The 24,239-nt window shown below is 41.7% G+C and overlaps 1 protein-coding gene across 2 annotated transcripts in view; it reads left to right on the top strand.

The window, feature by feature from the left end:
* Positions 1-23,121, top strand: part of psd2 (pleckstrin and Sec7 domain containing 2) — a 40,062-nt gene extending 16,941 nt beyond the window's left edge. Inside the window, exons 4-15 of one of the 2 annotated variants that reach the window (XM_085419702.1) lie at positions 10,665-10,853; positions 11,279-11,359; positions 12,139-12,266; positions 12,634-12,692; positions 17,435-17,524; positions 17,699-17,742; positions 17,894-18,084; positions 18,180-18,250; positions 18,670-18,827; positions 19,378-19,522; positions 19,762-19,905; positions 20,191-23,121. In XM_085419702.1, coding sequence (XP_085275828.1) covers positions 10,665-10,853; positions 11,279-11,359; positions 12,139-12,266; positions 12,634-12,692; positions 17,435-17,524; positions 17,699-17,742; positions 17,894-18,084; positions 18,180-18,250; positions 18,670-18,827; positions 19,378-19,522; positions 19,762-19,905; positions 20,191-20,421 — 1,531 coding nt within the window. In that variant the 3' untranslated portion in view covers positions 20,422-23,121. The remainder of the gene's footprint in view (positions 1-10,664; positions 10,854-11,278; positions 11,360-12,138; positions 12,267-12,633; positions 12,693-17,434; positions 17,525-17,698; positions 17,743-17,893; positions 18,085-18,179; positions 18,251-18,669; positions 18,828-19,377; positions 19,523-19,761; positions 19,906-20,190) is intronic. The other variant, XM_085419706.1, reaches the window with a different exon arrangement.
* The last annotated feature ends 1,118 nt before the right edge of the window (positions 23,122-24,239 follow it).

Here is a 24,239-nt window from a genome sequence, read left to right as displayed (position 1 = left end):
AAAAAGTACAGCAGATACTGTAAGCATGCCAACCAGTACATGCAAATATGAGATGACAGTGCTCTTAGTCAGCAAACCTGGCTTTTAGTTTTGAGCTTGTACACTTGTGTAGTTTGTCAGCCTGTCAGTCATTGGGTTAGACAGTCAGTTGCATCTTTTTTTTGGTTACTTAGTCACTGTTACTTCACACGAGTTGTGTTGCTCTGTGCTCTGTGGGGACCATGAGTGAAGCTTAACCTTAATCCACAGAGGAGACTAAAATCGCCATGAAAACACACTCTCTGTTGGTCAGTCTATTTGTCTGTCCAGCAGCTTACTATAAAGCAGGCTATATCTACGCAGTGAAGCCAACTAGATGCAGGCTGATTATGTGATAATGCAAACTGCGCTAGAGCATCCATGCCCTCAAAACAAACACACGCAGTGCAATACTCAAGAAAAAAGATCCAGTGTCTGGACATATATGAATGTGTTTGACAAATGTTCTATGGCTGAACATTTGCATGAATACATGTGATTCCATTGTGTATGCGTATTCCTCCTGGTGGCTCACAAGCCTAACAGATCAAGCAGAGCAGATAAAAGCCAGGCAGTTTGTTTCCATATCAGAGAAGCAGCTCTACTGCATGGACTAACCTCTTTCATACACAGTGTTGAGCGCAGAAACACACATACACATGAAAGACATGTGGGCCAGAAGCATGCATAAACAAAAACTGTGTTTAATGCTCGCACATTCTAGCTCACTCAGTGATGCAGATATGGGAGTCCTTTATATCCGTCTTTCATATTCTTAATCTTTCTCTCGCTCTCTCTCTCTCTCTCTCTCACACACACACACACACACACACACACACACACACACACACACACACACACACACACACACACACATATGTTTGAGGATATCACATTGGGAATAAAACCCTTAGTGAGGTTCTATAGCACTGCTGAAACATCCTGCAGATTATCCTCTCCTGGCTCACACTCAGGCAGTGATATGGACACATGCAGTCCCACATACACAAAAATAGATGCGTACACAAAAGGTTTGCAAACAAATCTCTTTCACCCTCTCACCACAGACTCACATGGTAACTGAATAGTTTCAGCACCAGCATATTTATCCCTGGCTATTTATAGCTCAACTCTGTTTTATGACACATCCCACAACCCTACTGTAGAAGTGACTGTGTCTGCTGAATTATGTCTTTCTAACCATGGGTTTCTCTCTTCTGAGGCGTCTTGTCAGCACTTCCTGTATGTGCTAAGTGGAAGAGAAAGCAGACCATATGAAACATTTGTGCGCAGTTCTTGGCATGACTGCTCAAACTGTAGCTGATTTTACAGCAGATGGTAATCTTTAGCTGCTGTCAGATCAAGCTGCTGTGTTTAGTGTTTCACTAAACCCAATCCCACACCTGAACATAATTAGTCTCACCCAGCCAAAAGAGGTCACCATTGTCCATTGTTTACAGCTGAGTAGGTGGTTTTTGAGTCCTGTGTGTTTCTCTGTGTGTGAATAAGAGCTTGTAAGATGGAAACAGTAAACTACGCTAAAGGTTTTCACCCTTTTTCATTTTGTTGTTATTACTGATCGAAGGATTTCTTGGTCATTTTGTATTATTTAGCTATGCTGTGTTTATAAAGGTATAAATGATTGACAAATTTAGGTTGTTCTATTCTCTCCTCAGTTTGTGGGTGCATCAGTGTTTCATCTAAATCATCAATCAGTCGTTGTCTTGTGTGGCTTGCAACTGTCAATGTTTAATTGGGCTTGCAGTCAACAGTAATAGTAACTCCTATTAAGAGCTCAAATACAATACAAATTCTTAGAGTAAGACGCAAACAGCAAACAGTGCAATTTACCTCTGTTTGCGCATGTGAGCGGTAAACAGACTATTTTAAGAAATTGTTTTGCAAGGCTTTTTATGTATTGAGTTCACTTATGTTTGCAACTTAGCAGGTGGAGCTCAAAGTTCTTTTTGAGTCAAGCTTCACTGGCTGATTGACTAAAATGCATAAAATAAGAGCTTGTTTTAATCAGCTACATGTTTTTAAGGCAACATTTCGCTTCTAAAACCTCATCAGCTGAAAAGCTGAATCTTTTTTTTTTTTTTCCTCCACGTGCTGTTGGCTGCGGCATCATATTTGTGCTACAACAGGTTTATAAATTCTGCTGTCTGTGTGGTTGTGTGTGAATGACAAAGGTTATCCATGAGTCATAGGAAGCCTCTCCAAAAAACACAGACTTGTGACTAGTGTTCAGATGTGTAAAAACAGTAGTCTGGCCACTGTTGTTGTCTGTATTCACCAGCCACTTTATTAGATGCACCTTGCCCACCTCTCAATTTTAAATACACGTAGACATTGAGGGCTAGCAGGAGGGACTATGCGCTTACCTGCTGCTCTCTGGCAGGTAGCTCCATGCCCTCCTGGGTTTTAATTGCACCTTAGAACACACATGCATCAACACTACAATGAGCGGGTGGAGGGAGGTTTGGAGTCTTCTCTCACCCCCATTCTCTGCGGCCTGCTGGAGCGGGGGGGCTAGGAGGAGGAGTTGGCCGTCCGACTGCGGTCTGGAGTGTGGGGCCTCCCTGCTGCTGCGGAGTCGGGGCGGTCTGCCTCTCCCCACCGCAGGGAAAAGGGTAACACCACCTGGGTCTGGGTGCAGTTCCCCCCTCCAGGGGCAAAGGTACCTAGACCCGGTTCGTAGAGTACGCTTGGGGACAGAGTCTCTTTATGTCTGTCTCCACGTTGGTTGAGTGTGGAGTTAGTGCATATGAGAGCATGAGGGTGGGAATGGATGTTTGTGTCTGTGTGTGCCTGCATGTCTGTGTCTATATGTCAGGTTGGGTATCAGACGCCACCTCTCTGGGGACATCTCAGGCCCTCCAAGGTTTGGAGGCCTATCTCTACCCACCACCACTTCCCCTTCCAGTGGCGGACTCCCTCAGGTGTCGGTGCGTTGGTGGTTCTTTGTGTCTGGGGGTGGGCGTCCGGGTACACACCGGCTCACTCCTTGGCGGCCGCTTATCGGGGCCTGGAGCCTGGGGCTCGCTCGGGCCACTTCGGAGGTGGGGTGCCCCCGGCCTCTCGGCCTGGGGCTCGGTCACTCAGGCACAGCTGGCTGCCGGCGGAGCTCACGGGCGCGTCACTGCAACTCCCCCTGGCTTCTGCTCCGCGGCTGCTGAGTGAGCCCTCATCTGGGACTCTCTTCAGCTCTTACTGGGACAGTGGCGCGGCTGCCCCTCTGTTGGTCTTCCTTGGTCTCTTGTGTTCTGGGGGCCTCTGGATGTCTGGAGTTTTGATCTCCTCCATACCTGCTTCATACCCTGGAGGACGGGGCTGTGGCTCCCCACACTCCCTAGCAGATCATTACATGGAGAAACCTTTGGAATGCAAGCATGCTGATCCACACAGGTATGCACACAGGTGTACACACGGGTATTCACAGACGCGGACTACAGCTTTCTTGGCTGCTGCCTCAAAGCACATTGTGCGCTGTCTATCTTACCCCCACACCATTACACCACCTGTTCTTAGCTGGCACGTATTCTGTGGTCTTCTGCTGTTGTAGCCCATCTGCTTCAAGGCTCAATGAAATGTGTGTTCAGAGATGCTCTTCTGCACAACTTGATTGTAACAAGTAGTTATTTGAGTTACTGTTGCCTTCCTATCAGCTCAGAGCAGTTGTGGCCATTCTCCTGAAGTCAGGCATCAATGTATTTTCATCAAGGGAAAGCTGCTGCTCACTGCACAGGTTCTCTTTTTCTGACCAATCTCTGTAAACCCTAGAAATGGTTGTGTGGGAAAATCCCAGCAGATTATTAGTTTCTGAAACACATCAACAACCACGTTCATGTTCAGTGTGAACTGCAGCAGGTCGTCTTAACCACGTCTACATGTGTAAATGCATTTACTTTCTGTCCTGTGACTGGTTGATTAGATATCACCTGTAGAACAGGTCTACTTAATAAAGTGTATAATATATATAGCTTTTTTAAAAAGATTTCCACACCCTATCTCCTGATTTTTTACTTTTATCAATACAGATGCTTGTTGTGATAAAGTGGGTGAGAAGACCATTTGTCTATATTCTTAGTTAACATTCTTGTTTTGATTTAACCATATTTCATATATGGTCTGCAATAGGCAAACATCTACTATCCCGGGTTTGTTTATGTTTTGCACTTTTACAGATTATATAATATAACATCTTGGTTTAAATCAATTCCTACAAGTTTGTTAAGTTAACATGTTATTTATTTCAACTGTTAATTGGTATTGTTTAGAACTTACCTTACCTACCTGTCTTCCAGAAACAAAAGGAGGAGATGTAGTTTTACTTCCTGCTTTATACCTTCTGGGTTTGTCTGAGGTCACAGGAAGAGACCAAGTGCAGAAGGGGAAGAACTCTTATAATTTAATAAAGTTGAGTTTAGAGGGTTTATGAAGAAATAGATTTATTGTTGTAATATGTATTGATTACACCACAGAGTTTATGTTGCCAGTAAAGAGGAGTAGTAGAGGTTTGAATATAATCATGTTCATCTTACCTACCTACTTAATGGAATAGTCCAGAGGAGAAATTGTTTGGTTAAGTGGACTATTTTAAGCAGAAGAACTCAGGTGTTTTGAGAAAGAAAGGTTCAGGTCAGTGTAGCTGTGTGCAGTTTGACCTTAATGTCTGTTGATTTAAGTTCAGTTATGTTTATTTGAACTGAGTTAATTATAGAGTTGAGTTTCTTATTTGTTTTTTTGTAAATATTGTTTGGGTCACAAAATGGTGAATAAATCACTTGCTACACTGGACAGCATCAGTCTCCTGCACTTCTTTGACCTCTTAAGTCGAGTCCTACCACACTTGTCATTTCTTTTTCTGTGCTTCTTTCCATCAGATCAGAAAGCGGCCTTTGTGTTCTAGCTAGCAAATGTACTAATATTACTCTGTGGTTTTGTGTGCTTTACATGATGGGTTATTTTTGTCTCATTTAAATTATATTTACATAGCAACCATCAGTCTCCCACCTCTTTTTAACCTCTGTTATATCTGTAGATATTTTTAGCTAAATGTCTCATTGTTCATTACACATGGACATTACGCTTGGATTTTTCTCTATCCGGTGATAAACTCTTGCAAAGTAGAGCCAACCAGTCATATTTTGTCATATTAAGCTCAGGTGGCTTTACGTTTACCTTGGAGCATGCACAGAAATCCTCACATCTACTAACTGCTTGCGACTTAATGAACTTTAAGAAAACAGGACGTCCAGCTGGCGTTGGACTGATCTGCTGGCTCTCAGCCCTATAATGCAGAGGAAGTTGTCTTGGCTGGGACACACAGGGCCATTGTAAAGCCACCACTAGGAACAGCGCTATTCATCAGAAAAAAAGTCTGTCCAGTGCTCGCTCCGCCCCCAACATCCTCCCTTCAATAGAGCTTTCAGACCAACCAAGAAACTTCAAGGAAAGCCCTCCAAACACACTCCGTGCATGTTCGCGTTGTAGTGGAATAACACAGCAGTGTCACTGATCGTCTCTGAATACGCTGCGATTTTATAGAACTTGACTTGGCTGAAAGTTAGATCACCAAGCCGGGCCGATGCACAGTTCACCGAATACTGGACGATGAGGCGGTCGGACCGTAGCACGCCTTTAACCGCTAATTTCCAAGATCCGAGATGTGGAAAGAGGAATATGATGTTCACTTCGACTTTTTGCTGCAACTCCTGTAAGCTTGGCTTTATCTCTCTAAACTCTTTTAAAGCTCTGATCTCCAGATGGGTGGGTACATTAACAATTATGCTGCGTGGCAAAATGGAAATAGTGAGGTAGCTGTGGTGTAAGTTGACCCTGGCGAAAAATTCCCATGATACTAGAATAATATTCATAGAAAGGCATATTTATGGTAGAAAAGAAAAGAAAAAGACAAACCGTATTTTAATCTAATGTGGCACGTGGCTGACGATGTGCTGGACTGGGTTAGCTATTACTTTTCATTTGAATTAAAAAAAAAACAAATCTGCTGGAATTATTATTATTATTGTTTTAATAATTCACCTATTGCTAGATAGATTATTTGATGTCGTGGGTACAGCAGAGTTCAGTTCAGTATTTAATTGAAGATATGACAGATCATAAGCTGCCAAGTTCAGGTTGATGGGTTTACAGTGGTAGGAAACGAAGAGCCAAAACTAAAAACACCACCCCTCTGATTAAGTGGAAAATGATTAAAAATAAGTCACTTTATCACTAGCTTACTGATCAAGTGATTAATGTCTTAATCAGTTATTGTTGGATTCAGTTCTAGTGATGTATTAAAATATGTAATAAATGGTTTGTAGCCAAAGACCTGATTGCTGTCACCTGCCTGCTTCTTATAAAATCAGTACGGCTGATTTGTTGTAGCAGCCACCAGTGTTATACCCTACGGAAAAGAGCAAATATCAGTAATGTGTGTGATTCTGTTTGTTTATTAATAAACAGTAAAGGCTGCTACTGTCATCGGTTCACTGAACTAATGGTAACGAGTGTTTTTATTCACAGAGGTGCCTTTGTTGTTTGTATTAGGTTCCGTTCTTACATTTGTTTTTAGTTTCATTTTCTGCCAAGACTCAATCTAAAAGTTGAAACAGATGACCTCACTGACACGCTTGCACAACTACACACAGAGCTTTACTTCTGCCTCTACTGCTATACATCACTTTGGCCATAGATCAGTGTAGGCTATATAAAAGCAAAAGAAGAGCCTGTAAAATCACAGAATTTTACAATTTGGTTTACCCCATAATTGGTAATTACACTCATCCAAGATGTATTTAGGACCCTCCGCTTCCTCCCTCATGCACACACCCACACACACACCTTACACAGACACACCTTGTAGCTGTGGGCACGGGTAGTACACAGCTAAAGAGATTAGCATGTGAGTCAGAGACATGTCCTATCATGCTCTGAGTATGACACAGTCACACAGACACGAGCGCAGACTGAGTGGCGGTCACACTGACTGAATAAGACTGGCCTGGGGATACAAAATTGTGCCTTCACGTAGACTAATAGCTTTGCTGTGTGCCACTTGGCCCTCAGTAACTCTGAGTGTCTTTTTCACAAAAGACCTGCACTAGATAGCTGACACTTAATACTGTGTCCCTCTCACTAATATTTTGTGTTTGTGTGCCAGAGACCGTTGCACGGGAGGGAGACTGGCATCGTTTTAGCAATTTAGCCCCACGACTGATATGAGTTTTGAATGATTTATAAGGACGTTCTGAATGCAGTGAATTAATATGATCAGACAAGCGAAAGCACATTCACTGCTAACACCAGGCTGGATATTGTTTTAATGGTCTGGCACACTCATTTTATTAGGTGTATATCAACATGTTTGCCTGTTGTTATGAATTTTTTCCCTTCATCTAATTGTTTGTGTCTCAAGTAACTAAGCTTTTGTGGGTGAGAGTTGTGTATTGATGAGGAGCTGGCTATGGGGTAGCTGTGCAGGAAGCATTTTAATCGCATCCCTAAACCAGATCTGATGGCCCCTTTTCCACTCCAAAGAGCAGCTAGTTTTACTCCTCCCGGAAACTCCCCACCCTGTCCCCAAGGCTGAGCCTTTGCACGCTGTCAGTGGCCATTTTCTGCTGGCTTTATCTGCAATCTCGTTGTCATTCTTGGAAGTGATGCTTTGCTATGATAAGTTGGAGAAGTTTGTATGACCCAACTCTTGGTGGTTAAGAAGTTTATGTATCCTGTGACTCTGGGTACTCTGTTTATGGGGGTAATAGTCTGTTGCTACCAAGGCAAATTGGCCCCAGCAGATCAAGGGCCAGATGATGATTCTATGAGATTAATGAATCAGCCAAGACATGAAAGTGGATCCTTGCCTGGAGCAGGGAAATCAGAGTCCTTTGTGGTACTGAGCTGTATGGGTGTAGCACACAGTCAGCTAAAGTGCGTGAAGTCAGGGGACTGAGTCTTAGCTATGGAAACTAGTCATTTGTGATTTCGCCTGTAGCTTTGGATTTTTGTCCACTTTCATTCTTCTTCCTGTAGCGTGGGACACTTAGCTTCCGCTGTATCCATAGTAACCAACTAATCCTTTACGACAGCAGTGCCTAATGTATTGAATTTACGAGGGTAATGAAATTGGGCTGATCACATTATGCAAAGACATCTGAATCATCTGTTGGGGCTGCTGGCGGCGCATCACGGATGCAGAGACCAGAGACCAGCAGGAAATGAAGAAATGCTGCTGAGACTGACGGAGGTGAATGCGTGTACCTCATTTGTCATCAGGATGCTGGTAAACATGCGAGTGGTGTATCATTTCCATTTGCTTTTTTTTTTTTCTTTTGTCATGGATGGGCGTTATGCTGTCTTTTAACCAATACTTTGCCTGTGGGGTCTGGATGGAGCAAGTGTCTTACAGACGTGCACATCACATGTGGAGAAATGTCAAGTCTCTATCGACACACAGAAGTCACAGAAATGACTTGGAATCAAAAACAATCCTCACTGTTTATTAAGATGCCAGTAAAAAGGCTACACAGCTTCCCACTGATTGACTCTGGCGTGCATAACAGTGTGCAAAGTATGTAGTGCAGTGCAGCACAGTGGATATAACATCAGTCAAGCTGCCACAGTAAGTCATAAATACATAAGCAGGGCACTAATTAATACTCTGCATTGATTATCTATGCTGTCTTTACAACAGTTTAACAGCCACAGAGCATGTGGGGCCTTTTGTTTGAATAAACAGACTGTTAAACTCTCCTTCAGCCCCCAGTAGCCTTCATCACAGCCTGCAGTAATGCCCTTATTTATTAAAGGTTGCCAACTGTAGCATGAGACTCAGCCTAGCTGTCATGGTGCTACTCAGAAGTTATGTAGTGTCTTCTGTGACTGAAAGCCTCAGAAACCTGCTGATGTCCTCAGGGTAAAACTCTGTAACGCCAAATCCTGTTTTACAAGCTGGACAGTGCAGTGTTTGAAATATGTCTGCGTTTGCCAGACAGGGAGGGTCTGATGAAAGATGCTTTTAAGTTTCATTTTGCAAAATGTATAATTTAGTGTCTTTCTGAAGCATGACCCATACTAGTGATTAAAAAGTCAGAACATCAGCTCCTGCTGCTGTGTCAGTTTTTTAAAATCATTTTGTTGCAACATGATGGTTAAGCAAGTTAGCACTGTTTACCCACAGCAAGAAGGTCCTATGTCTCAACCTGTGCATGGGCCTTCTCTGTTCAGTCTGTCAGCTCTGGGTTCCCCTGCAATCAAAAACATGTTAGGTTAATCATAGGTTAATGTTTCTGTGTTGGCCAGGAAGCTCTTGCCTAAGAGATTCTAAATCTGAAGAGCTCCATTTCCTGGTTATATAAAAGGTATATAAAGATTAAAAGTTTTTACTTCCCCCAATTTAATGTACAGTGCTAAATCACTAGGCTAAAAGCTTTTATGCCCATCCACCCCTGTCAAATGTATTCCATTTATATCGATGCCCTGGACAATACATGTGGAACTTCTAATAAATTGAATGAAGTTGACTTTATTCATATAAACATCAAATTTGTGTTAGATCACTAGGATCAGAGCATGAATGATATTTATGCAGCTTTAGGCCTGTTGAGCATGCTTTCCCCTGCAGTGGTTTTACATCCTTCTACTTAGGCTTTTACTGGCTGAAAGTATGATTCATTTATTTATTTATTTATTTATTTATTTTATGTTTAAGCATAAGCTTAAATGAGTAACTCACTTGGGTGAAATAGAAAAGAGCTTAATAATCAGTTCAGGCTGCTTATAAAATGGTATATTCCAGCAACGGTTAACACATTTCAGTTTGAAACATTACCATGTATTGTTACCATGGTGCATAGTGTTGGAAATCTGTCATCGATTCAGCCTGTGCAAGTTATTACTTTACGCTGAAAACAGCACGTTCTGTCGTGTTCTCAACACTCACTTTATCTGTTCTTCACCTTTATTACTCCTGCAGGGGTGACTAAGTGCATTCTGTTTTTGGCATAAACTCCTTGTTTCATACTCTCACACAGACTCATTCACAGCTGGAATAGACATTTGACTGATAGACAAGGAGGTTGCAAAGGGCGTTTAACTAGCACATTTGGGTGTTTGGGGAAAGCTACCATCGAGGCCAGGGAAGGAGCATTACTTGGTCACTTCTGAGAAGCTTACTTTACTAACTTCCCAGCTGCATTTTCCCAAAATAGAAGGGTAGAATTAAAGGGTTTTCTTTATGTTATAGCCCTTTAATATAGCCCTTTAATTCTAATTATCTTAGTGGTCCACGGTCTGAGATTAGTGGGGCTTTTTAGAGGAGATTGGGGCAGGTGAAAGCAGCTTCAGCTGTATAATCAGCCATCATATCCACTGCATCAAAGTAGGACATTAAGTGACAGTGAAAGTGGGTCACTGCCATAACAAGTCATTTGAACCTCATTTGACTTGTTTTTCTGTGCATGTGAGCATATGTTTATGTAATTGAGTTTTATGCTTCACAGTTGAGCTTTTTCTGTTTAGCTGTGAGTGAGTGGGTGTCCATAATGGGCATGCGTTCCATTCATTACCCTGGGTACCTGCTTGTGTGTGCGACTGCGTGTTTGTTTTTACATGTGTGTGTGTGTTCTCCTCCTCAGCGATGCCAACCTCACAGACGGGCTGTCTGACTCAGATGAGTGTGATTTGGGCAGTCTGGAACACGGGAGCACGGATACTCTGGCCAATGGCTGCCGAGCTGACTGTGAGGCTGCGAAGAGGCTTGCCAAGCGCCTCTATCACCTCGAGGGCTTCAAACGCTGCGATGTGGCCAGACACCTGGGCAAGAAGTGAGCATGCATACAGACAGTTAACACAGGCACACACACTCTGGTGTGATGGTCCAATACAGGGAGGTTTGTGGGCTTGCCACAAGTGTTCCATATCCACGAGACACAAAGATGATGGATGTAAAAATCAAACAAACAAACAAACAAAACAGAAAAAAGTTTCATTAAACACTCCTCAATGTGTGTTCATATCTGAATGTGTATCCATTATCTATAAATATTTCCCAGTAGGCACACAAAAATAAGGGCGCAACAAGTCAGGTTTTAACTGTTTTGTTGGTAAATATAACTGTATTGTAATTTGAAATAAAATATAATGAAGTTCCGTTTAATCACAGGGGAGTTACACCCTTAGTCGTGGCTGTAACATAGTGTTATCAAACATTTATATAACATTTGTTGATGTGCTTTCTGTCTCCCTGCAGTAATGAGTTCAGCCAGATGGTGGCATCAGAGTACCTGAGCTTCTTTGATTTCTCTGGCTTGTCGCTGGATCGCGCCCTGAGGTAATGCCCACTCAGCACTGGCAGGTGATGAATGTGTGATGGTAGAGCTATTAGTGCATGCACCTAGGCTGTGTGTGTTCTTCACATTCCCTCTTCACAACACATTAGCTTTGTGTTAATCAAGCTGTCGTGCTCAGTACAGTTAGCTGGTGTAGCTGACAGCTGCAGAGTACATCACGGTCTTGTATCTGACATGTTGCTGTCTCAGACTGCTGCCTTCAGTGCAGGACTTTCAGTTGAGTGAACAATGCTGATGAAAAGTGACATCCTGCATTCATTTTGGTACTGTTGGGATCTTTACATATTCTGGATCTTCAAAGTACATTCAGCCAAAGTGATGAATTCTGAAAAAAATTTTTTTAGATGCATCATCTGTATCTAAATCTGAAAAAAAGATGTCAGCTACCAAGATGGCTTCCCTAGAATAATAACTTTTTTTTTTTTTTTGCCTGTCCCGTTTGGCTCTTTTGCCATCAGAATTGTTGTCTAAAGGCAAAGAAAGATGCCCAATAACTTTAAATTTAGCACAGTTAACAAAAACAGAAAATGCTCAGATCTGTGATAATAATATGCTTTTGTTGTTTAACAAAAGTGTCAGTTGACAAATCAATCAATGATTTTGACACTGATCCCCTCTGATTTATTTACAGTTTAGATGTGGAACCTGTACCATACTGCACTATGCCACAATGACCTGAGTTTTAAAAAGCAGGACTAACTGTTGAAGTTTTGGGGTTTTTTTGAGAAAAATGTTTCATAAGGTTGTTCATGTGTGGCAGGAACTTCTTAAAGGCCTTTCCACTGATGGGCGAAACCCAGGAGAGAGAGCGGGTCCTTGTCCATTTCTCCAGACGCTATTGCCACTGTAACCCCCAGACACCCACCTCTGAAGGTCAGAGCTGTGAAGGTGATGATAAAGATAATCAAGGGTAACAGTATTATAATCAGAAAGTGAAAAAAGACAAAAAAAAATGGCTGTTGTTGGTGTCCATGTAGAAAACAGTTGACTAAATGTCCATGGCCCATAGTTTTGCATTGCAGTGATGAAGCTGGTGCATTTCAATTCTTAAAATGTAACTATTGCAAATCACTTTATAGCACCAGATGATATTATTTGAGTGTGTAGATATATTTTGTGCAGCACTGCAGACGTGTGCTGAAAAACTGTATGTACATTGATTTTGTACACTATTGTTTTTATATGAGTGTGTGTGCTTGGAAAGAAGTGGTGTGACATTTAGCGGACCTCAGCCATGTGTACTGTCCCTTTACAGATGGAGCCCACACATTGACCTGCGCCCTCATGCTGCTCAACACAGATCTGCATGGACATGTATGTATTGTATTTCTCTGACATTCTGATTCCCAGAATTAACAACCTTTCATTTGTCTAAATCACTCTTCATGTGACTTCATATTGCTATAGAAAGCCCACCTGTGAGGTCTGCTATCTACCTGTTGTTTTTGCAAGCTTAGCTTTAACAAAATGTTGGTTAGTTGTTCAGTCCCATCAGAACAAGGAACGCTAACTAAAGTGTTACTGGTTTGTTGCTGCTGCCCTAGAACACTGACTACAGTGACCCTGACACTAATGAATGCATCAAAGCAGAGGTGTGGACTCGAGTCACATGACTTGGACTCGAGTCAGACTCGAGTCATTAATTTTATGACTTTAGACTTGACTTGAAAAAATGTTCTAAGACTTGTGACTTGACTTGGACTTTTATACCAATGACTTGGGACTTGAATTGGACTTGAACCGGTTTACTTGAAAAGACTTGATATTTCACCTAGAGCTGGGCGATAGAACGATAACGATACGTATCGCGATATAACTTTTACTCGATAGAGAAATTAAGCTATCGCGATAGACCTCGCCGCTCTTGTCCTCAAAGAAAAAAAAAAAAAAGGTCAGCCAATCCAAATTAAGTAGCGCAGAGCCGAACCAATCACAGCCGCAGCGTCACGTCGCGTGGCTTGTTACGTACAGCACAAGTGCCAAGCCGCACGTGTGTTTGTTTGGGAAGCAGCCAGCGGGTAATGGAGGAAATGAGTGTGCCGACTAGAAAAATCAACCGAGCGTGACCGAAGAGAAAACAGATGATGGTTCCAATGCCGGAGAGATTGTCAAACGGAAGAGCCATAGAAGTTCCGTAGTGTGAAGGTATTTCGGCTATTTCAAGTCTGACAAAAAATAGAGTAGCGTGCACTGTAAATTGTGCCGAAAGCAAGTCTGGAAATACAATAAACTGGAGCATGCGTCACACTGTGCGCCACGTTATTGTTTCGGTGAAATGAATTTCTACAATACTGTTACTGTTAATTCTACTCTCTGCAGTGTTTAAATGCTTACATATACACACAGTTACTGTCCCTCCACACATACGACTCGGTTCTGCTTCTATGCCCCAGCTTTGTTTACTTTTTCCCACCGAGGCTTCTAGACTTCTGATTGGCCAACATTTCTGCACGGTTAGGAATCTAGCGCCACCTGCTGCTTTGGCATGTTCATAGCAGCGTTTTCCTTCATTTCTGCCTTTATGTGTGGACGGGATTATTTTTTAAAACGAAAACGGAAAATCTCAGTTTTCAAAAATACCCGTGTACGTGTGGACGTAGCCTCAGTCTCTGACTGGAAGCGCTAATTCGTCATTCGGCTTTTGTCAGACTAAAGTAACTGTTAAAACTGTTTGAAAAGCTCAGCTATACAACAAGGAGAGATTGAGAATTTCCTTTTAGTTCTCAGTTTATTTGATATTGACAAAAGTTAGTCAGTTTTGTCTGATCTTCTGTAAAACAAACTAAGATTTATTTTTAGAATTAATATTTTGTTTCTAAGTGGAATTGACAATTTAGTCTGTTTCGTTTGTTCTATTTTGAAACTTAAACGCTTTAGCGGCTGCCTTTTGTGTAGTTTGCAATATTTGCCTTTATTTATCTGAAAAAGTCTCATGTTCCTTAAGTACATCTACCCTGTTGAACTTATTATGGGAAATAAATATTTAAATCAAAACAAGCTGCTGATTATTTCACATTTTACTTGTGAGCAACGGCACATTTAAATCTTACAAATATAGTTATTTGGCTTATATCGTGATAGATATCGTTATCGCCTGAAATGAAAAAAACATATCGTGATATGAAAAAATCTCATATCGCCCAGCTCTAATTTCACCCCAAATATAAAATTTAACACGCATATTATATAGAGATTGAAAATGTGACGTCATTCACGGGTAGAACCGCAAAGGATTCTGGGAACTCGTGGCAAGCGGTACTAGCGCACGCAGGCTTTCAATTAAAATCAGTTACACAGCGATAAAAAGAAACACAAAAATGTCAAGAAGCTGTTGTATTATTAACTGCAATAGCCGGTCGCATGACAGCCACGGGAAGCCGACGGGTAAAGAGATCGGTTGTTATCGGATTACGACGTTTAAGAGAAATTGTTCGAGCCATGTTTCCGAAGTGACAAACAGGCGACGGATGGCCTGGATTGCAGCCATTCAAAGATCAAATATAACGTCCCAGAACACTCCAGCTCACAGGTTAGTCTGCTCCAAGCATTTCCACAAAGGTCAGTCTGCTGTTGTAGTTAATACGTCATTTTCATAACATAATTGGTGATATAGGTTACAAGCAAGTCTGGCGCTGAACAGAAATTGTCGCGCTATGCTCCTTTGTTTATTGTGCATAAATAGTGAATTGTCCTGACACAATATTGCGTTTCGCTTCTGTTATTATGGTACATTGACAAAAACATATACTTTTATTCACAGGATAAAACAGGTTTTTTGTATCACTAATTGCCCAGTACGATTACAGCATACAATATTGTTGTCACTGCTACATTTCTGTAACGCGTACCAGAAATTATTTCCACTACTAATTAATTACCATTGAGCTCAAAGGTCCTATTAATAAACGGTTAACGAATGTGTATTTATGACGACGATTTGTGAGACTGGTAAACTTATGATACGTACGATGGTCTTTCGTTCTACACGGTGCGTTTCAAGGTCCTGTACCCATCTGTCGGTAAACTGTACCTGGGCTTGTTGCAGTGACCGGAAGTTACTAAACTTCATGAGTGTATGCACTCACTCCAAGAACCGTATAATTATAAATATGCATATAAATATGCTACGATGAGATAGCTGACTTCATCTAACTAGCAAATGTTGTCCAGGCTACGTTGGTGATGCAGTTTTTTTTTAATGTGTATGATATTTTTGTCATGCGATTTTAAAGCCGGTCCTACAACCGCATCCAAGAATAACATGCAGCTTATCTCAGAACTGTCGGTGAAAATTATTCTTGGAGCTAGGTTTAATTGAGCTGCATTCTAAAGAGGTGCAATTTCACAATTTGTGTATATTTTCTAAGTTCACTATTTTGTCATGTGTTGAGAAAAACACAGATTTTAAAATTACATGGTCTAATATTTACATTTAGCATAACTGCAACATGCTTTTTTTCGTTTTTTTTTAATGACTCGAAAGGACTTGAAATTCAAAATTTCAGACTTGTGACTTGACTCGGACTTTTACACCAGTGACTTGAGACTCGACTCTGACTTGCCTGACATTACTTGAGACTTGACTTGAGACTTGAGGATAAAGACTTGAGACTTACTTGAGACTTGCAAAACAATGACTTGGTCCCACCTCTGCATCAAAGTTAGATAAACTAGCTGACGTTCGCTAAATAGCTTTCACATTTGCTTTGACAGTGAAAGATTTCTTGTCCTTCACCTCCCAAAGGCAGTATTATCGACCCATCCAGATCAAAGCTATATGTAATTATCAGTGAAAGGTGATTTTCAGGAAGATACAAACATAGCCAAAGTGGACCTCCGGCAGGGACTTTTTTAAAAATGAGTCTGGAGTCCCCAAAACATGTAGGTTGTTGACATTCAGGTCTTGCCTCACAGGACTGAAAACTGAATTAGACAACAGAGTGTAAATACAGGCCTTTGTCAGCAATGCCATGTCTTTATCTATGTCCTCTTTTAGGTATAGTTCTTCTTCTTTCCCTTCTCTTTCTGTGCTTTTGTCCCAGCTTCTCTCTCCCCTCCCCGGCCTAGTTTCTGACCTGTTTCTGTCTCTCCTCTCCTCCTGTAGTCTCGTCTGTTCCCTTCTAAAAACAGGGACACTGTGGTCTGCATAACATGATCCATCATAGGCTTTTTGCTTTGCTTTTCTTCACCCTCCTGCTAATAGTAGTTTTACTTAATAGGCCTTCTCTAATTAAAATCCTCTCTTTTCTCAATCTCTTTCCCTCCTTTTCAAATCCATCCTCTGCTAACCATATCTGGTCCCCTGGTCTCTCTCTGCCCCTGCAGGTGGTAAGTATACGTACAGTACTAACACTCATCTCGTTCACAAATGCTCCTCCTTTTGTCAGCTGACAATAGAATTGAAGTCATATTTTTAAAATGTAGGTTTTTAAATACTTTCGTTCAGTGAGACAAAAGTATTTAAATACCTAAGTTTGGTTGGTATTTATGCTGCTTAAATGAAAACTGATCATTCAGTGAAGTTGTAAGAGTATTATCTTCTTGTGACCATTAGTGGATCATACCAGTAAAGAGAGAATAAAACATTTTCCACTGCCTGTCAGATCACATCCTGAATAATTTCTGTTTTCGCTGGAAAAGGGAACTGGGCTGTCTTGCCTGCTATGTAGCCTCCCTGGAGGAATGTGTGAATCACATCAGTTTCAGATCAGTTTTATTTCCACTTCTGTGTCTATTCAGGTTAGAAACATCTCCCTTCTAATCATGAGGCATCGTGATTAGAGGTCAAAACGCTGGTAAAAGGTGTGCTTGATATGTTCTAATATAGGCACTACCACTGCGGTAGTACCTCAGCTGTATAACACTGCCACCCAGTGGACAGAATCTAATCTGCATCGACATTGGAGTCGATAAAACTCGGTGTAAAGCACCAGTTTCTTTAAAATAATAATAATATATTTTAAAAAAATCTTTTCATACACATGCCCCCCCCAAAAATCATTAAATTGTTGTTTGTTCATTTCTCTCTGTCTCTTGGTGTGTTCTCCTCTCCTCAGAACATTGGGAAGAAGATGTCCTGTCAGCAGTTTATCAGTAATCTAGAAGGTCTCAACAACAGCAAAGACTTTCCCAAAGATTTATTAAAGGTACAGATCTCGTCCTGAAGTAGCACAGCAACAGGAGACTGAGTCAGCTTGATTGTTATTTATTCATTTATTCTCAGCCACAGACTAAAGTTTGTGTTGTCATTCCAACCCAGTAGTCTATTTTTTTTTTTTAAAGAAAATGTTCACAAGTCCCCTCTTTTGTTGCCTGCACAGGTTTTGTATAACTCGATCAAGAACGAGAAGCTTGAGTGGGCAGTGTGAGTATGTGTTCTGTGCCCATCAAAAGGATAAGTATTTGTAGTATGCATGTTTTTTGAAGTAAGTGCACTTGAATACATTTCTGTGTGTGTGTGTGTGTGTGTGTGTGTGTGTGTGTGTGTGTGTGTGTGTGTGTGTGTGTGTGTGCAGTGAGGAGGAGGAGCTGAGGAAGAGTCTGTCAGAACTGGTGGAGGAGCAATGTGAGGGCGGGAGTAAACGTGTTGCTAGGGTAACGGACGGCAGTAACCCTTTCATTGCCATTCCCATTCTCCTAAATGCCGTCACCTACAAGCATGGCGTGCTGACCCGGAAAAGCCACGCCGACATGGATGGCAAACGCAGTGAGTACACACATTTTTGACTCAAGTTAGCAAATCCTTTATGATAAAGAAAAATAGTAATAAAGCAAGAGCTTTCTTTGTGTTTTTTCTCCTAGCTCCAAGGGGTCGCCGAGGATGGAAGAAGTTCTATGCAGTTCTGAAAGGGATGATCTTATATCTCCAGAAGGTACCGCATCTCGTCCTCTGCTCTGTTACCATAGAAACACACTGCTGTCACTGCAGTGGTGGATGCTGTGAGCTTCTGTGCTCTGTGTGTGTGTGTGTGTGTGTGTGTGTGTGTGTGTGTGTGTGTGTGTGTGTGTGTGTGTGTGTGTGCCAGAAAGGGAGGGTGATAGAAAAGGCAATTACAGAGGAAATGAGGCTGGTCTGTGTAAGTGTGTGTTTGTCTCCCCCTGCTGGCAGGAAGACTTTACTAACAGCCCATAAGGTTAAATAAATTAGCTTCTATTTCTTGTCATCGGGGTAATGTTTTTAATTTCAGGTGATAGTATGAAGGTGATGTTACTCTGGTGTCAACCTGAATGTAGTGATCTGGACACTATCGATACGTGCAACAGTTTCCTTTTATTCTTGTTACTTACCCAGGATGAGTACAAGCCAGATACCGACATTTCAGAGGTAGACCTGAAGAACGCAGTGCGAATCCACCACGCTTTAGCTACTCGTGCCACCGACTACAGCAAGAGAGCCTACGTACTGAAGCTCAAAACCTCAGACTGGAGAGTCTTTCTGCTGCAGGCACCGTAAGTTATCTGTCCTTAAACAGTAAAATTTTAGGTTTCGAAATTTTACAACTTTTTTTTTCAAGTTTTAATTTTGCATTATTTTTGATGAAACCATGTTACTTCGGTTTGAGAATGAATGTTTTAAGAGGATACGCAGGTGTAGAGGAGAAGGGTGTGTGGTGCATAATGATCTATGAATAATCTGTAAATAGCCCTGCTCTTAAGAAGAATTTCTGTGGTGGTTTAAGGTGCTAAAAAAGGAGTACCTACTAATAATCCGATAATGGAAGGCACTATCTCTCATTTGATATTCAGCATGCCTCAAAACACTGATTACACTATTATTGTGTCGAATGACTTCAGAACTGTTTCTGTGTTGGATTTGTCATTTAGATTTGAAATCTTAAAAGCTTTCAATTGAAAATGTAGGTGTGTAGTATAACTAGTTGGATGTTTGATATGATTTTAATTGCTCGGTTGCTGTCATCATTTTCCTGCTAAAATGAAACATACCACCATTAAAACTTGAATGAATTGGTTCTCTGTCTTTGTTTCTGTCTCTCTCCAGGAGTGAGGAGGAGATGATGTCTTGGATCTTCCGGATTAACCTGGTGGCGGCGCTGTTTTCTGCCCCAGCCTTCCCTGCTGCTATCGGCTCCATGAAGAAATTCTGTCGGCCCATCCTGCCGTCCTCATCCACCCGACTGAACCAGGTCCGCACTCAAGCACATGCACAGATGGTGGCACGCATTAGAAACACGAACTTCCTTCTCTTGCATCCCACAAGAAACATTATACACCAATGTCAGCATTCAGCATCCAGTACTAATTGCATATACCACACAGTCTATTTCAGCAGCATGCACAGTTTACATATGCTATTTGTATCTGCTTACATCTGATTGGCTGTTTTGGGGTCCTCTGGCATCTGTTTGCGCTGTGATTGGTGCAGGAGGACCAGCTGCTGAGTCACGAGAACAAGCTGAAGCAGATGAGCCTGGAGCTGGAAGAACACCGGAAAAATCTGCCCTCAGCTGACCCAAAAAGCAGAGAGTGGGAGGAGTACCGGCTCAAAGAGCACTACCTCGCATACGAGGTAAATTCTTTGTGTTGCTTTTTGTTAATTTCTCTGCTTTTAATTTTCTTTTTTTAACTGATAAACAGCTAATAGACCACGAATTATGACAGAGGAACATGTCTGCTGTATTATTTTTAGAGTCAAGGGTCACTTTATTTACCCTTGGTATTAAAAGCTAGGGTAGACAACCTGTTTTTTGGCAAATTGTGTTATTGGTCTCTTCTGTTTGACTCTTGATTAATTGTCCTTTGGTCTTTTTGTCTTCAAAAACACATCTCTCCTTCCACGCCCCTCTCTGAGCAGAAGACTCGGTATGAGACATACATCAGCCTCCTGCAGGCTAAAATACGCACAGAGACGGATGACCTTGAGAAGATTGAGGCCAGCGTGATGGGCGGCCTGATCATGGAGGGCGGTCTGGCCGGCCGAGAGTGCCACCTCCGCAAGACGCAGTCCTCGCCGTCCATCAGTCAGGCGCACGGTGGCCTGAACGGGAGGGCAACTGGATGCGACATCCCAGGAAAGAGGAGCTGAGGAAAGAAGACCAAATGCCACAGCCCTCAAAGCAGCATCTCTTCAAGCCAAACTAGTTAAATCCTACAAGTCCTTCTCGGATTTGCTGTTAGCATTTTATTTATTGTGCTCCATTCTTTAGTAAGCCATCACTATCCTTCCCAGAATTTATCAACCGTGATGATAAGTTCCTGTAATGAGCAATAGATAAGAAGAGCGTGCGCTTGATACCCCACCACAAGCGACCCTGCCAAACCTCAGTTCTTTTAACTTTTGTTATTGCACATTACAGCGATCATAACTGTGATCACTATTTATAGCAGCATCGTCAGTATTAATTTTTGAACTCAGAGTGAAGAGTTGTCTTTAGTTGAAATGTGTTTTTTAGTTGTGAGCTGCAGTAGTTTATAACCTGTCGATATAAGACTGCACAGACACAGACTGGTTTCCTTTGCCTTGCTCCGCAGCTTGGGAGTCAAGCAGTGATTGAGATGGACATAGTACAGATGGTACTACTGTAGCATTTTGGCTTTACTTCAACTTGCGTTTACACACTCGGCCACTCACAAGACTGTGTGCTTTATGGACCTACAATATTGTTGGAGAATGGTGTCTGAAGATGCAACATATCTGTCCCGGAGATATAGGAACTTGGAGAAGAACTCAGGAGGATCAGATTCCTGTATAGCATATTTATTTATTTATTTAACCTTTATTCACCCCAGCAAGGGTTCCCCTCTCAACATTCACACATTTACATGCATTCACATGAGAGCAGGAGCTGCCAAGAGGAACCATAGTTTAAACTGTTCACTGAGCTGCTCCACCGGAGGAACTGGAGGTTGAGTGCCTTACTCAAGGGCACCTCGGCACTAGCTGTTGAGGGATTTAAAGAATACTGTTACTTGTCAGAGATCAAACATGTGTTCCTGTGATTTTTGAGCTGCCGCTTCCCCCCTCTAATACTAACCTGTGTTTAACTGTATGTTTCTGGAGAGGGCAAAAGCACTGTGCCATGTTATCCACTTACTGCTCTTTCTGTACCATGACTGAGTAAACTGAGCTGCCAGAACTCATATGTAACAATATATGGTTGGGCGTGAGGTTTCTGAAGACTGAAGGGCTGAACAGGAAAGTGTGGGTGGGCTGGTGTGTGCACATGCATGTGTGTGTACGCGTGTGCATTGGCGTGCTTTTGAAAGTGGCTCCAGTTAAGAATTTGAACTTGTAGGCGACAGGAAGAAGTAAATATAGCAGGGTCATGTTATTTGTATAAAGATTTTGTTGAGCACATTGAGAGAAAACAAGCCGACGGCCTTATGCTGAATAGCACTGCCGGCACAGTCAGGCCTGGATCTCTCAAAAGCATCTTCAGGACAAAGCCAGCCACGTGATAAAACGTGTTTTTAAGTCTGACTGATCTCTGCTCTGATTTATAACATGCTACATGGACCTATCGCAGTGTCGTTTGCCCTGTTATAATTTTGGGAATTTGACTTTCTGTTGCCAAGCTTCTTATTAGATGAAGATGTTTTTAGGAAAGCAGGCCCTGACCGATTTCAGATGGAGGCTGGCTGACAGCAGAGCATAGCAGCAGGACTGCTCTAGCGTAGTGGGCTAAAGTCAGGTAGGCTGACAGCATGCTGGATAGGAGAGGGGAACGGCGGCAAAACAACTCCACCAGCAAAGTAGCCATCAAAACACCCTCCACATGGGTGAGAAGGAGCTGATGGAGGAGAGACTTGTTTTCTTAGAAGAGACTGGTTTGGTTTACTTAGTACGACCGTCTCTGCCAGCCAAGAACAGGCAAAATGGACATCCAGCACACATTACTCCAAATTGAGGAAAACAACATAATGAGGCCGATTCTTCTGGAAGGAGGACTTGTGTAAGGTTGTGGGAAAAGGACATATGGTGGTATCGCTCTCTGTGAGCACCTCGATTGATCCTATATCCCCCAAACACACACACACACATACACACGTTCTCTTTCTGTGTGATTTGTTATGTAATGACACAACTGTAGATCAGTGAGTTCAGCGCCCCCCTCACACAAACACAGTGTGACTCAGAAGCATGTAGACATAACCAGGGTTGCGGATATTGATGGGAGGAACAATTATATCTTTGGCTCCGGACACATTGCTTCTGTTGCTACGTACATTGTATTAACAGTGACTGATGGGATCTGAGATCCTTTTGGGACTTTGCTGGAAATCTGGAATCACAGCTGGAATCCTGGAACCTGATTCTTGTACAGACCAAAACGCTGAAACAGGAGTGGAGCTTTCAGAGAGGAAGTACTTTTTCTAAAGCTGTATTGTTAGGATAAATACCTGCTTTCTTACACGGAGACTTCCCCTTATAGTCACTTTGGCTGTTGTGCTAACCATTGTTTCCCAATGTTCTAGGTTAGGCCTGTGCTGTAATATAGGGTTGTGGAAAAAAAATAGTTGATTGTTATGTTTTATTTAAGTTAAAAAAAAAAAAAAAGACAACTTCGGCACTTTGATGTCAGGATTGGATTTTTCTTTTTGTTTGTTTTGTTTGTATATCTGAACTTTTCTGACAGGATGCTCATACTATGTAAAGGACATATTTACTGAATATTTAGTCTGTGCTTCATAAAGTAAGCTTTTATACAGATTGATTGTGGTTGTAATTTATAAAACTGTCAAGACTAAAACAATGAAAAGCTAAAAAAAAAAAATCCGTGCCAGTTTTTTAATTTGTGTTTTAATTTTTAATTTGTGTTTGTGTTTTTTAATTTCTTTGACATTCTGCAGACATGACTATTACTATGTAATGCTTTTAAACGTCTCCTGTTTACAACTACGCCCACTTTCCTCCACAGGTCAGTGCACTTGTTTGAAAGTTGCTGCTAAAATGTGTTGCCTTGCAGTTAAACTGTCAGTTGTTAAGTTGCACATTTACCCATTGTGGAGCACATTTATCGTAAACCCTCATTGGCCACTTTATTAGGTTCGACCCTCCCTTTTATTTTCCTTCAAAACACAAAGGTGCTGGAGACACTCCTCAAAGATTTTGGCACCTAATAAAGTTGCTTCAGATTTTTTAGCTATTTATCCATGACGTGAATCTCCTACATCCCACATCTCAGTACAGTAAACTCATTGTCATGTTCAAGAAACCTCTTTGAGATGATTTAAGCTTTGTGACATGAAGCTTTATCAGAGTGTGATCATAAAGGGAAGGACATGGTCACTAGCAATACTCAAGTAGGCTGTGGTGTTTAAAGCATGCTCAGTTGGTACTAAAGAGTATGATGATGAAATATTTGCAACACCAAGGGAGAATCGGTCCATCCTTTAATGTTGGTTGTGCCAAATTCTAATCCTACCATCCAAATATTCAAGGAGAAATCAACACTCCTCAGGGCAGGCAAACTTTTTCCAATCTGTAGTCCTGAGTTTTCTTTGCATTGTAACTTCAGTTTCAAGGCTTGGTTGTAATGAGTGGTCATTTGAGTTACTATTGCCTCCCTGTCAGCTTGATGCAGTCTGCCCATTCTCTTTCTGACCTCTGGCATCAACAATCATTTTCACCCAGAGAACCGAACTACCGCTCACTATACACTATAGATGGATTTGGAGCAGATCAGCAGTTTTTCTAAAATACTAGGACCAACCTGTTTGGTACCAACAACTATGCCATGTTCTAAAGCTCTGTTTGAATTTCAGCAGGCTATCATAATCATGCCTGCATCCCTAATTGCATTATGTTGCTGCCATGTACTCAAGAGGTTGAACATGTGTACCTAATGAAGTGGCCAGTGAATGTATATGTTTATGTTACATACACATATTCAAAAATGAAGT

The sequence above is a fragment of the Rhamphochromis longiceps genome, linkage group LG2, assembly GCF_057381845.1.
Source record: "Rhamphochromis longiceps isolate RC_006_pf linkage group LG2, R_longiceps_female_GT1.1, whole genome shotgun sequence".
Taxonomy (NCBI): Eukaryota; Metazoa; Chordata; class Actinopteri; order Cichliformes; family Cichlidae; genus Rhamphochromis; species Rhamphochromis longiceps.
Note: the sequence above shows the minus strand (reverse complement) of the source record. Positions and strands in the feature narration are given on the sequence as shown.